Genomic DNA, 14850 nt, shown 5'->3' with positions numbered 1-14850 from the left:
ATTGCATGTTGGGATTTGGAGTTCCCGCCGCTATGCGCTGGGGCGGTTCTCAGCCGATAGCGCCGCAGGCCTGAGACTCGTAGAAGCGCGGGAAGAGCCAGCCACGCCGCTCAGCCGTCACGCGGTGCAGCGCAGATGGCGCTTGCGCAGCGCGGAGGGGCATGAGCGAGCCGCGTTACTAGGTAACCGTGTGTATCCGTCCGCGGGGGCCGCCTCCCGTTCCCCTGGCGGTGCGGCGAACAAGATGGCGGCGGTGGCCTTTGAGGTAGTGCTGTGAGTCCCTCGGCCTCCGCTCTTCTTTGCGGCTGGAAGGTGAAGTCTTCGACCGGGCGGCCCGGCAGTGGTGAGCGGCGGTGAAGGAGAAGCCAGGCCTGGGTGCCTTCCTCTCCGCCGCGGGGTGAGCTGATCCTCTCGGAGGCCTTCAGGCGGCGCGGGTTTGTGCGGGCGGGAGCCGACTGGCGAGGAGGGGGGCTTCGGCTCGCTGCTCGTGGCGGTGGCGAAGGCCGGGGGGAAACAGCGGGCCTGGAGACCCCGCGGGGCGGCAGGTCGGGCACGCCTGTCCGCTCTGGGGAGAGGCGCGTTGCCCTTTCTCCAAGGAGACGCTGGCGGGGCGTCGGCAACGGCCGCGGTTTTGCCCGAGGCGCTCGCAGCAGAGCCCGCCTTCCTCGGTGCCGCGGGCTCCGGCGCTGTGAGGGAGCGGGCGGCCTTCAGCGTGCCTCACGAAGGCCCTCGGCCCTCAGGCAGCAGCGCTGCTTCGCGCTGCCCGTGGCGGCGGGACCCGCCGGGCCCTGAGCGCGGGCTGCTGCAGCGAGTGGTCCTTCCTTGGTCCGGGTGATCAGGTCTGTGGCTCTCCTTGGTTCCGTGTGGGCTGTGCTGTGCGGGAGAGAGCCTTCTCTGCCGTCTGCGTGTCGGCATTACACGGTTGGCAGTACTGTGTAGGTGTTCGATGACTTAATGCTAAATTGCAGTGCTCAGTGAGGAGTGTGTGTCTAAAAAGCTGAATTTTAAGATGTACTTGATATCATCTTCCATCTTCATGTGATGGCTTTTTATGATTTTGGGTTTTTTATTTAGCCTTTTCCAGCTTCTGAGCACAAAGGAGAGTATTGCTCACATCTCTTGCAACTGAGGTGAATGCTGTAGTAGAAAAGAGTGCCAATAGCGAATCCACTGCAGAAAAAAAAAATTTTTGCATTTCTTCTGTATTTTCATTATATTAGCATGTCTTCTTGTGATGCTTCTGGCAATTTGCACGTTGCTGTAAATTGCAAAATGTGTGCGATTATAATTGTGTAGATGGTTTGATGTGTAAATGTTGTGACTGTAATCTTGTATGCTATTTTCTCATTACTGTAGTAAACATACTTGAAAGGGTTTTCATCTCCCTGGTAAATATTGCGAGGTATGCACATGCAGAAATAGAGAGAGCTTTCTTGTGGATTCCCCATTGTCCAAGGAGCTGAGACTGTTACTGGGTTGCTGCTTGCAGAAATAGAACAATGGAAGGACTCTGAAGTGTTTATAGGAGGATTTCATCTGGAAATAACTGATATACTAGAAAGTAAGGCAATACACAAATTAGTGAAATATGTTGGGGATGAAAAACAACACTGCTTAGGTGAGAGCTTCATCTCCAAGAAGAAAGCCGGCTGAACCTCTTTAATTTATTACTGCATTGAGAAGAAATCAGCATAGCTCTGTGAATATGAGTTTCCTTGTGTATAACTTGTTTGGGAATATCCCAGACGATAGTAAGAATGTTTAGAGACTTCTTGTCTGAGAAGAGCACAGTGCTGTTAAGACATTTTTCTTACAGTCCACCTGCTGGAAGCAGTAAGGTTACTGTGATTTTTGAGCTGTGTATAGTGGGGTACGTTGGCATGTACCTTACCCTTATATGCTGAGAAAACTACTCAGTGTTACATCTAGAATTAATCATAGAATGGCTTGGGTTGGAAGGGACCCCAAGGATCATCAAGTTCCAACCCCCTCCCGCAGGCAGGAGTGCCATCTGCTAGATCAGATTGCCCAGGGCCCCATCTAAACTGACCTTGAATACCTCCAGGGACGGAGCATCCACAGCCTCTCTGGACAGCCTGCCTGTTCCAGCACCTCACCACCCTCTCACTGAAAAACTTCTGCATGATATAGAATCTAAATCTCCCCTCCATAGTTTTAAACCATTTCCAGTTGTTCTGTCACTATATACCTGTGTAGAAAGTTGATTTCCCTCCTGTTTATAATCTCTCTTTAAATATTGGAAGGCCATTATGAGGTCTCCCCACACCCTTATCTTCTCCAGGCTGGTGCCTAGAGCAAAGGTAGTTGAAGATAGTTTTTGTGAAAATTTTAGATTAAATAAGTATAGATATTTTTTGTATTAAATGAAGCTTAATATTTCCACTTCTCTCTTTTTTTTTTCTATTTGTCTTTTGTTGTTGTTGTTTTTTTTTTTTTTTCCAGTGGAAAGTAGGAAAAAATTATTTTACTGCAGTTTTAGAAGAATTATATAACAGTATTATGTGGAAGTGGCTTACTGAATTTGAATGTAACCCCAGATGGTCTCTAATCTTGTCATGATGAACTCATTACGCTTAGTGGCAGAGGTCATCACAGAGTGCCTGTTCAAATGTTGGGTCTTGCACATCTGTGCAGCTGAATGGTTTTTCTATAATAAAAAAGTTCTTAGAAAGGCATAGCTGTTTTCTAAAATAAGCCATATTGATAACTATGGGTTTATTTTGAATAGTCGTCATGTACACTTTGTGTTGTTAGAAGAGTTTCCCTGTGAAATTCTCATAAGATGCTTGCATTTTTACATGAAAAATGTGAAAGAACATCATGTTTTTATTTTCTAAATTAATTTGGCAGTTCCCCTAAGTGAAAATCGCGCAGAATGTGGGGTTTTATAGATTTACCTTATGTTTTGCTTGTACTGATGGCATGGCTTCTATTTGCTTTCCTTGAGCCAACAGCCAGAGCATATGCAGCTGTTTGATTAACCAGATGGGGGAGCCGTTCTTATCCAAAACTCATGTTTTTTTTTTCCTTTTCAGATTTTGTTTGTTGGCCAAGCTAGCTTGTACGTGCAACTCTCTAATTGTTTCATCACAGAAGTTAGCAAATCCAAGCAAAAAAGGGTTATGAATGAATGTGCAAGGACAGTAAGGAGCAGATGCATTTCCAAAGTAGCAGACTTAATTATATGTGCATTGTGATTCTGATAGTGAGTGTAGAAGCTAATTACTGTCTGTGTTAGCATGGCTGAGTTTGACCCACTTGCAGATGTTGTGGTAGAATGGCCATACCTTGTAGATCCCATTTTCTTCATGATACGGTATTTGGTTGGGTTGCGGAAAAATACCGCTTTGTACAACTGAACCTACTCAAAGGACTGTACTGTGGGATTGTGGTGAAATCCTGTAAAAGTTAAACAAGATATGTGCCTTTAAGCTTCATTATTTCTTTTTTTTCCTCGCTTTGATTATGCAGATACTAGATAAGATGCAGTAAAATGCAAAGAAATAAAGTTTTTCTTCATTTTCCAGTTAAAGGCAAAACTAGAATTATGTTCCAACTTTGTAGTTAATCTTACTTTGAGAAAGTAGTTTTCTGCGAGACTGTTTTTCTTCTGTGTCTGTAACAGAACTTTCTGTTACACAGATGTTATAAAGAACCAGTTTGTAGCACAGTGGAGCTGTGTTAGCAGCAGTTAAAGTTCACTGTTCTTATTGCTGCCTGGTGATGGGTACAACTATTGAGCAGCCTAAGCTAATGTCTTTACTACAAAGGAATACTTTGTTTTTGGTCTTTCAGCTTAAACAACTTCATTATTTGTGTCAAAACTGGAAATAAATGTGAAAAATTCAAAAATAACAGATTCCTTTTGCTGCACAGAAATTCACTGTTAAAGAGAAGATCAAAGTTGTAGGAAAACTATTTTGTTTTTGCTAAAAACTGTAAGGGTATGTAAGTGGTATGGGACTCCCTGCTTAAATAACCTTTAGTAGGGAAAGTAAGAATGCTTTTATTGATGTCTGCTTCTTGTGTGTTTTATCAGCAAATATTGTCTTCACTATTTTGCTGTTAGCATCTTAAAATTGAAAAAAATATCGAAGTTCAACAAACAGTGAGCAACTTTGGAGGCCTGGTATTAAATAGATGTCACTGGACCTAGAATTGCAGGCTTGATAAATCTCAAAGTGATCTTTGCAAGAACTTGTGCAGGATACTTTTGAAGTGAGAGATATTAAGATCTTCAGAAAAAAACACATTTACTTCCTAAGAGCAGTGATTTATAAAGAAAAGCTGGAGATTACGAAGTCTGTGAAAAAGGAACAAAAAACATACACAGCATCCTCCCAGCTACTTCTTTAGTTTAATGACAATATCTGTACTACGTTCTTATTAGTAGGTTTAGGTTGTTAGAATATGTAATTGTCATATCAGAGATCTTTGTGCAAAAAAACTCTACATAAACTGACTTTAATGCAGCTTCTTTCTTTCAGCTTTTTCTTTTAGATTCTTTTTTGGGTGCTTGTCATGGCAACAGGAGGCGGCCCATTTGAAGAAGGCATGAATGATCAGGACTTGCCTAACTGGAGTAATGAGAGCCTTGATGACCGGCTGAACAACACGGTATGATTCACCTTAGCTCTCAGTTGTTGTTTTATGTGGTGCATTGAAAGAAACAAGTAGATTCTGTTATGGCAGGCAACAGTGCCAAACTAAGCACTGTCTGTACAGCTTTTCAGTTTAGTATCTATGAAATCAAGAAAAATAATTGAGGTATATGTATGCAACTGTTAGGTAGAATTCGGAGATTGTACAATCCATAAATGTATTTATGGGAGGTGTTCTGAATAAAATAAAGTAGCTAGACATACAGGCATGCTAGGTATCGTTAGAACTGAAAACTCTTATTCCTAAAAGTTCTAAACTGCCTAAGAGTATTTGCTGAAGAAGAATTTTGGCTTTATTTTGCACAAATTGGAGGCATTGTAGGATTATATGGGTTAGAAATTGCCTGACAAGTTTCACGCAAGTGGCAAATAAAATTATTTATGATTTTTATTTTTAAAATAGAAGTAAACTCTGTTTCAATAAATTTAAAAGTTTACTTTTTGTCTACATGGATAGGAAATATGAGTTTTCTTCTTTTCCTTTGTCTTAAGGACTGGGGAAGTCAACAGAAAAAAGCAAACAGATCATCAGAAAAAAACAAGAAAAAGCTTGGTGGAGAAGCTGAAACGAGGCTTACTAATGATATATCTCCAGAATCTTCACCTGGAATGGGACGACGGAAAACCAGAACTCCTCACACTTTTCCTCATGCTCGATACGTGACCCAGATGTCTGTTCCAGAGCAGGCTGAATTGGAAAGACTTAAACAAAGAATAAACTTCAGTGATCTGGATCAGGTTTCTAGCTTTCACTATACATGTGACTACAGAAGTTGTTCATTTATCTCTTAATACTTTGTCATATGAATAAAGCAGGCTTTCATAGTGCATAGCTTAAATGCACTGTGGGAGCCAAATAGCAATTCTAGTTCTTAACTTGAGGAAAGTTCAGAAATTTGGCTTTTCTAGGCCTTAGGCTCTGCCAACTGTCTTTACTTTGTTCCTCTCAATCATCAACAAATGTTGCGTCCTCAAACCAGTATTTTTTATTCATCATACTTGTCTGTCACTTAAAAGTCTCTGTTATTTTATTCTGAAAGTTTGCTCTGGAAGTGGCATAGTTTATGACTCTGAACACTGTTATCACTGCAGCTTAAGCAGAGGAGAAACAGCTGTAGAAGTTGTACCTCTGTAATGTGGAGAAATGTATGACACAAATTCTTTAGCCCTATCTGCTTCCTTAGGAATATTGACATGTTTGGCCCTCCCTTGTCCAGTGCATTGCAAAGTTGGAGAGGTTAATTTGTTAGCACAAATTTATTGTTTCATTACTAATAGAACAGAAATTTGTTAATCTTTGCCAAAGTTTGTTATTAACTTGTTAGAGTTGTAATGATTATGTTTGAGGTGTGATTCATTAGAATATAGAGCCTGGGCAGAACTTCCTTCAGAAATGTATGTTACGGGATCAAGTAGCTATTCAGAAGTTTCTAAAGAAAAGTTTGAGATAGCATATACTACAAGCTATTATGTTACTTAAAAAAATAATATGTATGTATTCTTTCAAATGTACTTGAAGAAGTAGGGTGCTTTTCACTATAGCAAAGGTGGAGGCCAGAGCAAGGATGAGAGCTAAGCTCTCTTGGAACTACAGAGCTCTTCTGCTTTTCAGATGTTCCAAGAGTGTGGGTTGCTCTCTGAAAACTATATGACAAAGATTACTGGCACTGTTTAGCTGTTGTCTAGTCAGTAACTTGTGAGGGAACTTTAAGATCACAAATAAACACAATTATTCTTTGTTCTCTTTGTTCATAGAGAAGCATTGGAAGTGATTCTCAAGGCAGGGCGACTGCTGCTAACAACAAACGTCAACTTAATGAAAGCAAAAAACCATTCAACTTCTTGTCACTGCAGATAAACACTAACAAAAGCAAAGATCCTGTGTCAGGTCCCCAAAAAAAGGAAAGTGGGGAGCCATTGCAATGTAAAGACCTGTTTGGAGCTGCTCTAAACAAAGATTTCTTGCAAAATGGTCAACTGTCTGTCCAAGAAGATGGAAGAGGAGAACCAGCTATGGATAGTAGCCAGGTACTTGTGTAGCCTGTAATGTCTGTGGAATATGGGCTCTTCAAAAGGTGTCAGTTATGCTAAAAATTTAGAAAAACACACTGAAAAATAATAGTATAAGTGTTGTAGTTTATTTGGAATTAGAAATATTCTTCCCACTGTTCTAACAGGCAGATTGAGGAAAAGATTGAACTAAAAGCAATGTATTATCCTTTAGAAATCTAATTATTAGAAGGAAATAAAAAAAGATGTATTAAGAAAGTAAAAGATTTATTTGATTCTCTGTTATAGAGTTCTAAGAAATAGTCTCATAGTTGAGTATTTTCATGTTAGTACTATCAGCTTAGTTCTGTTTAAGCTGATGTCAACAAGAAGCCCTGTACTTCAGCCTTACAATTTCATGCATGCTTTTATCTATTCTTGAAGGCTTTTATCTTTTAACCACTTACATAAATGTGCCTATATGATTGAAAGTACAGTGTGTAACTTTATTATTGCTACTTGGCTGTTGCTTTTATCTTGTTTTGTGCATTAAATACCTTATAGCTATTGCTGAATGCATTCAGTAATTACAGTGTCTTTACAGATTGTCAGCAGACTAGTTCAAATTCGGGACTATATTGCTAAGGCCAGCTACATGCGGGATGATCTTGTAGAGAAAAATGAAAGATCGGCCAATGTTGAGCGTTTATCACACCTTATAGATCACCTTAAAGAGCAGGAGAAATCCTATCTGAAATTTTTGCAAAAGATGCTTGTAAGTTTGAGAACATAATATATGTTTCTGCACTGTAAGCTTCAATTTATTATTTTTTTTTAAAGAAGTTGACTATTTCTGTTTCAATGGTGCTACTAGGGGTGTTGGTTTATGAGATGTAGTACCTTCCATAATTCATTTTTACTGCTCCATTTATATAGCTTTTTATTTATGCCACTGAAATTTCAGGCTAGAGAAAATGAGGATGATGGTGTTTGGAGTATAGATTCAGCTGTGAGATCTGGTTCTATAGGTGAGAGCACATCGCTAAACACTGATGTGCAAGCTGAGGCATCAGATACCATGGTAAGCTGCCTTTTAGTAATTTAGTAATTAAAATGCCAGAAATGAAGTCTTATGAGTGTTTGTTGTTTTTTGTTTTCTTTTGGTTGCTGTGGCAGTGACGTGATACGCAGTTCAAGTTAATAAATCCCTTAGCCCTCTGTTCAGGAGGTGTGTGCAGGGTTTTTTCAGTATACATGGGAAAAACGATTCTGTCAAAACAACGCAACAAACTTGATGAGTTTTTTTTAAGATAATCTTTAACCTTTCCTAAAAGTAGATTAAGAGGTTAAATATGTATTTTGGCGGAAGGATGCATGCATGACATTGGTGTAGGAGTGAATAATTTTCTATGCATCTTTTCATCTCTTAAGTTTTTCTGTTGATAAGGAAACTTGCTGTTGTTGGGTAATATGAGAGGGTTATAAATGAATTATTAGTGGGCCACTGGTTAAGTGTCTTTTTAGTAATATGGTGGAAGTATTGGCTTAACTCAGAAGTTTCTTTCCTTTATTTGGAGGGGTGGGTACCTTCTAGAAAATATATTCTGAATTACTTCTGAAGTACACAGACCATCTCCTCTCCTACCTGTAGAGTCTTTACATTGCAAACAGTTCTTGTTCTAGATAAGAAAGCATTTTAACAGCAACTTCTGTTTTGCATCTTTCAGTACTTTTCTGAGGAGAATTAGTAGTTGGTACTGTTGTTGCCAGTTAGTACTTACAGTGCTCTGCAAATGATGAGCGAAGTGCTTGATACAAAAACAGCAGATACAATCCTAAGGAGTCTTTGTAGTTATGTTTAGTTCTGGAAGAACTCTGTCACTATAAGAGAAGTACAATTATATGCATGAAGTGTATGCATTTAACTTCATAAAATCTTAAAAAAAAAAAAAAAGTAGAAAAGGACTGGTACAAATTTTAAGATAGATGCATGAAAACTTGCATTTTTCTTCCTGTCAAAAAAGGAGTTTGTTTTCTATTTGATACTTCATTTTGTAGCTAATTTCTCTTTTTATGCAGAATGAATGCTCCTGCTCTATAAGGTTGATTTCCATCTGGAGCTTCATTGTTAAAGCTCTAAGAAAGACTGGAACTATCTTTGCTGTTTAGTAGGTTTTATTTGATAGTAGTTTTCAATATGTGACAAGATAGAAGTGATACGTTTGCAGTTTAAAAATGTGTGTTAAGCCGGAGCACGTGTTCAAAATGTAATATGCTTAACTGTTTCATAAAGGAGGTATCTTCTAATATGAGCACTTGTCCCTGCATTGACGACAAACTAGGGGCATTCAACTTCACGAGAATAGGTTACAGATGCTGATGTTACAGCAAACCCAAAAGGAAAAAATGTCCAAGCTGCTCTGGCCTTGTAGGATTTATAGCCAAAAGCAGGGATTGTCTTCAAGGGTGCGCTTCAAAAATAGTATTTTAGCCTCTAAAACAGGATTTATATGTGCTGATTTTCTTTCATTTTTGTTACTGTTAACTTGCTCCAAATGTATTTGTTACAGTAAATGTTTCTATTTGGCTTGCTTACCTGTGTTCATTTGCCTTGCCACTGAGTTTTCTTTAGCTGGAGCTGTTTTTTTTAGAGGTATTTGACAACTTTCTCTTCTGAAATCTTAATATTGGCAGAGAAAATAATACCTGTAACATGTAACTATATCTACTGTAGGGAAGTTGTTCTGATTTTATGCGAGGTTAGATAGCTCTTCCTGTTTTCCCAGAAAGAGAACAGCAAAACATGTAAATCAAATACTAATCAAACAAAATGTAGAAGTATTAGGCTTGAAAAATCTTTTTTGTTTATTCATAAACACAGGTAAATCTGGTGTTTGAGTTAGTAATTTAGTGAAACTTGGAGGTACATACTGCCTTTCCCTCTCTTCCCCTCCTTCCTGTGTTGATTTCATTTTTCTGTATTCTGTTTTCCCTTTTCTCTGTTTTATATATGTAAGATAAGAACTTAGAAAGAATGTTCAGCTCAAGCTGTATTGACACTTCTTTGAGAAGTGTTGAGTTCTGCATGTTTTGTCCTTTATCTTCTGGGCAGCTGACTGTTCTTTTTTGCCCAGAGAGATTTAATAAGACACATGCTTCTATCCTGACTGAGTACTGGATTTGTTTTACAATGAGAATTTTTTACTTCAGGAAATCAACATTGCATGAAAAGATGTTGATACTTTCAATATTGTTATGTTTATGTTGACTCTTAGCAAAAAGGAGGCAATCTTTTCAGTTTTTTTGTCTGCATAATATGATAAATCAACTCAGACAGAAGCAGGACCTTTACTGATGGATGTCTCCTTAAAACACTTAATTCCTGAAAAGGTTTTGAGACAAATTTCCAGCTATTAATTAAGATGGGCTAAGGAAAATAACTTTTCTCTAATGTATTGTAACCATACAGCATGCTTCCATTCCTTCAGATTTGTTTCCAAGTGCTTGGAAATATGTTATAGAGGGAGTTCTGAGCATGTCTTGTTTTTAAATTGATTTACCCAAGTCTGAGGTGATCTATTGCCTATGCCAAAAATACTGAGTACAAAAGTGAATACATGTTATACATTAGAGCAGAATAACTATGCAAAACTTTCTACTTAAAATACATTTTAAGCTAATAAATAGTTGGGGTCTTGTATCATTTGAAACACCATGATGCTGTGCCTTACGTTGCTTAGCTTTAGCATTCTTATATTAGTGCATTGCTATGATTTTATGCTTCAGAGGACGGAGGGATGCTTAGATTAGTCTTTGGGGCTTATTAAATGGCTGACTATTTCTAAAGAAAATGTAATCCTGAGAGTGGTAAACATATCTTGATGATACAGGTTTTTTTCTTTATGTCTAAAAGTCCTTGATGAAGAGGGCTGAAAAGTGAAACAGTTTCACCTTTAACTCTTGCCTGACTTTGATTCAGTTACATTCTTGCTTGTACCTCTAGCAGCAGTACTTTCCATATAAATTATCCTGGTTATGGTAATATTCTTCTGTATTTTGCAGGCCAGAGATCCTCAACAGGAAGCTAAAGAGGAGTTGGAGAACTTGAAGAAGCAGCACGATTTACTGAAAAGGATGCTACAACAGCAGGAACAATTGAAGGCTCTTCAAGGAAGACAGGCAGCTCTTCTTGCTTTGCAGCATAAAGCAGAGCAAGCTGTTGCTGTTGTGGATGAGTCTGGTATGCAAGCATCTCTAATAGCTATTTTAACTTGCTAATTAAAAATGATTAATGCTAGAATTGTAGAGTACGTATTAAAAGTTCTTTTGTAATTCTATTCTTTGAAGTCTAACTGCAGGGCTATAATTTAATGTCTTTTTTTAATATTGTAAAATGACAAGTCAGTTAAAAACGACACAGCTGATTTCTGTTGTTTACTTGTAAAATCCTAAATTTTTTTTTTCCTAAGAATTGGACTATCATGTCAGGTTAGGAGTCTGCCTCTTGTCTCTGTTAATGTATCAGGCATTTGTAGGAAACTGGAGCATATAGAGGGTGTTGTCTCCCTTGCTGCAGCCTTCTGGGCATAGGCAATTGGTAGTTTGAGGCTTTTATTTGCTCTCTGGTTGGTTGGTTGTGTTGCTTTGGTTTGTTTGTTTGTTGTTTTTTAATGGGTGGCTTCTAGACCATTTAATAGCCACTGATAGACTAATGGTTTATTCAGAAAAAGGAGAAAGCAATTACACAAGCAAATATGAAAATAGAACTCTAAAATTGTGGGATGCTTTTGACAATAGAGCACCACCATTATAACATGATCTTCAATTTAAAAGCATTCTTCTAATAGGTCTTAATATACTCCTAGCTTTTTAAAACCTGTCTTTTGGACAGAGGCTTCTCTGTGATATGCTTAAAGGTTGCCAATAGAGTTTCTCAAAAGTTCTATCTTGAAAGAGCAAACAATTGCACTTGACTTGGTGTGCTGTTGCCGTATGAGTTATCTTAGACTTGTTCATTGCAGTCTAGTTCTTTTAACTTAAGCGTTAGAGTTCTGCATGTAACATCATTTCTTCCACCCCTCCACAAATGCTGTTATGTTTTCTTTGGAAATTAGGTAATCAGAGTTCTGTGTGGTCCTAAGAAATTATGTCTTTGCATGGAGCAACTTTGTATTTAGGCTGCTAGAGTTCTGTGCCTCTTCCTCATAAAAGTTGTCATAAAGCTTAACTAGAGGGCAAGCTGGAAAACTAGTTCTTATTGCATTTGTTTTTTTGTTTTTTTTTGTATTTTAAATAGCCATATTTGTAGAAATATAAGCATTGATACCTAAATTTTACAAAAAAACAAACTCTTGTTTAAGGTTCCGTATGCTTACAGAACAAAGCGTTTTCATCACATGGTCTTTATTTTGTTTCTGTGAACAAGTATTTACATTTTTCCTCCTTTTTTCTGCATGCCCAGTTGTAACAGAGACAACAGGTAGTGTTTCTGGAGTAAGCCTTACATCGGAATTGAATGAAGAATTAATTGACTTAATTCAGCGCTTTCATAATCAACTTCATGATTCTCAGGTCAGTGTTTGTGTTGCGCACTGAAGTTCTACCATTGTCTGTTTTTCTTATTCTTTTGAACAGTTAAATATTTGTCTTCTTATTTTTATTCCTCTGCTGGTGGAGTAATTGGAGTTCCTCCAAACCTGCAAGCTCAGCATCTTTGTGTTCCTGAGGGTTATCTATTAGCTAAGTGATGAAGTTCTTTATTCTGCTGCTGAGCTCATTAAGTCTATAAGAGCCTTTTTGTTCATTAGAATTTATTTTGCTTTTTACTCGTGGTGCTTTGAATTAAATGAAGTTATTCTTTTTAGACTCAGTCTGTACCAGACAATAGAAGGCAAGCAGAAAGTCTTTCACTTACCAGAGAGATTTCACAAGGCCGAAACTCTTCAGTGTCAGAACACCGGTCAGATGAAAAGGCACAACTTTTCAACAAGATGCGAATGTTGCAGGGGAAAAAGCAAAAAATGGATAAACTATTAGGAGAACTGCATACGCTTCGTGACCAACATCTAAATAATTCCTCCTGTAAGTTTATTTAAATGGAATTATCCATTTTCAAGAGTACAAGTTTAAAAACACACAGCGTGTGTGTGCCTTGCAGTTGGCTAATGAATGATCACTATAGTAGGTGATAAAGCTGTGATGGGGTGGGCAGTATTACATAATTGGTTCTTAGTGCAGTAAATATTTCATACTTGCTGGAGAGCTTGACAAGCAAAATAGATAGCACTTAGACATTGTAACATTATTGCTGTTGATTTGTGAGGTTGTGATAACTAAATTTTTTTTTTTCAAGGCTTATCAGTGACACTTCCTATAATACACTCCACAAATCAGAATGAGAACGTTCTGTATATTATCACAGTACTTCTGTATTTATGTATTGCGTGATTCTGTTGTTAATAACACCACCACATGGTGGGATCTGATTTTTTTTTTTTTTTTTTTTTTCCACTGTCCAAGGACTTTCTTATCCACTAGTCAAATGCACTTGAATGTCAGGTCACGCCAGAGGAAGTCACCTCTCTGAATGGACTGGATGTTTTGGCCTGTTCCTCAGTTGATTTTTCTATTCTTGAAGTCTCGCATGTGGGCCTACTGTTTGCTTTACATTCCTGTTTCTAGACTTGCATTTGCCCTGGTGAAGCTTTGTTCTATGGCTGGAAATTGGGGAAAGGCCAATTATAGGGTAGTCTGATTAAGAAATGAATCTTCCCAGCTTGCTCCTGTAGAAGAGCAGACTGGTTTGATGCTTACGTTTCTAAAAGCCATTCTTCTCACTTGTACTTAATGTGCACCATCTGAGTGTATTTGGTTATGATTTTTATTTAACTGGATAAAGTAAGCATATCTCAAGGCTGTTCTGAAGCATGTGGCTGCAAGAGCTCACAGTTAGGGAAAAAAAGTTATTAGAACTCTTCATCGTTTTAAATGTTTAAACGTTAAATTTCATCAAAAGCAATTGAACCATAAGTTAGTCTGTGGGGACATTGACAGCTTGAAAACTTCCACTTACGTTTGATGAAGCTAAAAAGAACCGGCGTAAGTATTGTTTATGGAAGCTGCCTATTTTGGTTGGCATTTGCCTGTCATGAAACTTAATGCAGAAGTTGTTCCTTGAAGTAAAGAAGGTGCTAACTGCTGTTTTGAATGCTGTTAATATTTTCTGTAATTACCTTTTAATGTAATTTGGTTAGGTAGGTTCCTTTTTGAATGCTGTTTTCAAAAGATATGTTTTTTCTCTGTAGTTTTTCCAGCTTCAAGCTCTCCTCAAAGGAGTGTTGACCAAAGAAGTACAACTTCAGCTGCTTCTGCTCCTGTCGGCGTAGTAACTGTTATCAATGGTGAATCAAACAGTCTGGCATCTGCTCCCTATCCTTCTGATTCCCTGGCTTCTCAGAATGAGAGTGAAGAGGATGACAATCTAAATCCAACAGAAAAGCTTCAGTAAAAAAATATTTATTTATTTGCCTTAGTGATTTTTTAGCATTGAGTTTTAGGTGTGTTGTAGTAAATACTGTATTAAGAAACTGTTTTGTGTTTTAATTTACTTAGTAAATGGTCTGAGACAGTAAAAGGCTGCTTAGCTTCAAGCAGAAGTTTATTACAGCTAGAAAAATTACAGTAAATGTTAAGAACTATAAATGTACCTATCTGTTTTTTCAAATTTCATAGATTTGATTAATACTGCCCTGTGTTCTGTTTTCTTTTTTTTCCCCTCAGGAAGCTAAATGAAGTTCGTAAGAGACTGAATGAGTTACGTGAGCTAGTTCACTACTATGAGCAAACATCTGATATGATGACAGATGCTGTGAATGAAAACACTAAGGAAGAGGAAGAAACAGAAGACTCCGGAAGTGATTCTGAACATGGGGATCCACAGCCTGTTACAAATATTAGGTGGTTATATATTTTGTCATCCTCCGTCTTTGTAGCTAAGTTGTCATAGGTTTCCTAAAGCAATGCAAGATTTCAGTGAACTAGAAGTAATCAATTTTTCACATGAAATTTTTGGAAAAGTTATTCTAAGTGTTATTTTTATGTAGCTTACACAGGTTAGTAATAATCCTGTTCTATAGCAAATGCTGATCTGTAGATTCAAGTACTGAAATGTGTGTGAAAT

At 38.0% G+C, this 14850-nt stretch overlaps 1 protein-coding gene across 15 annotated transcripts in view; it reads left to right on the top strand.

Annotated features, from left to right (window-relative positions):
* Nucleotides 1–254: 254 nt before the first annotated feature.
* PCM1 (pericentriolar material 1) overlaps nucleotides 255–14850 on the top strand; it is a 38075-nt gene continuing 23479 nt past the window's right edge. For 10 of the 15 annotated variants that reach the window (XM_085223049.1, XM_085223045.1, XM_085223043.1 and 7 more), the window contains exons 1-10: nucleotides 255–397; nucleotides 4509–4638; nucleotides 5175–5420; nucleotides 6438–6710; nucleotides 7276–7446; nucleotides 10734–10911; nucleotides 12133–12242; nucleotides 12536–12752; nucleotides 13976–14174; nucleotides 14451–14627. In XM_085223049.1, coding sequence (XP_085079175.1) covers nucleotides 4543–4638; nucleotides 5175–5420; nucleotides 6438–6710; nucleotides 7276–7446; nucleotides 10734–10911; nucleotides 12133–12242; nucleotides 12536–12752; nucleotides 13976–14174; nucleotides 14451–14627 — 1667 coding nt within the window. In that variant the 5' untranslated portion in view covers nucleotides 255–397; nucleotides 4509–4542. Of the gene's footprint in view, nucleotides 398–708; nucleotides 840–4508; nucleotides 4639–5174; nucleotides 5421–6437; nucleotides 6711–7275; nucleotides 7447–7602; nucleotides 7753–10733; nucleotides 10912–12132; nucleotides 12243–12535; nucleotides 12753–13975; nucleotides 14175–14450; nucleotides 14628–14850 lie in introns of those variants that run through there. The other 5 variants (XM_085223052.1, XM_085223051.1, XM_085223054.1 and 2 more) reach the window with 4 other exon arrangements.

This window comes from Meleagris gallopavo, chromosome 4 (assembly GCF_905368555.1).
Source record: "Meleagris gallopavo chromosome 4, MGAL_WU_HG_1.1, whole genome shotgun sequence".
NCBI classification, from domain to species: Eukaryota; Metazoa; Chordata; class Aves; order Galliformes; family Phasianidae; genus Meleagris; species Meleagris gallopavo.
This window is presented reverse-complemented; position numbering and strand designations above follow the sequence as displayed.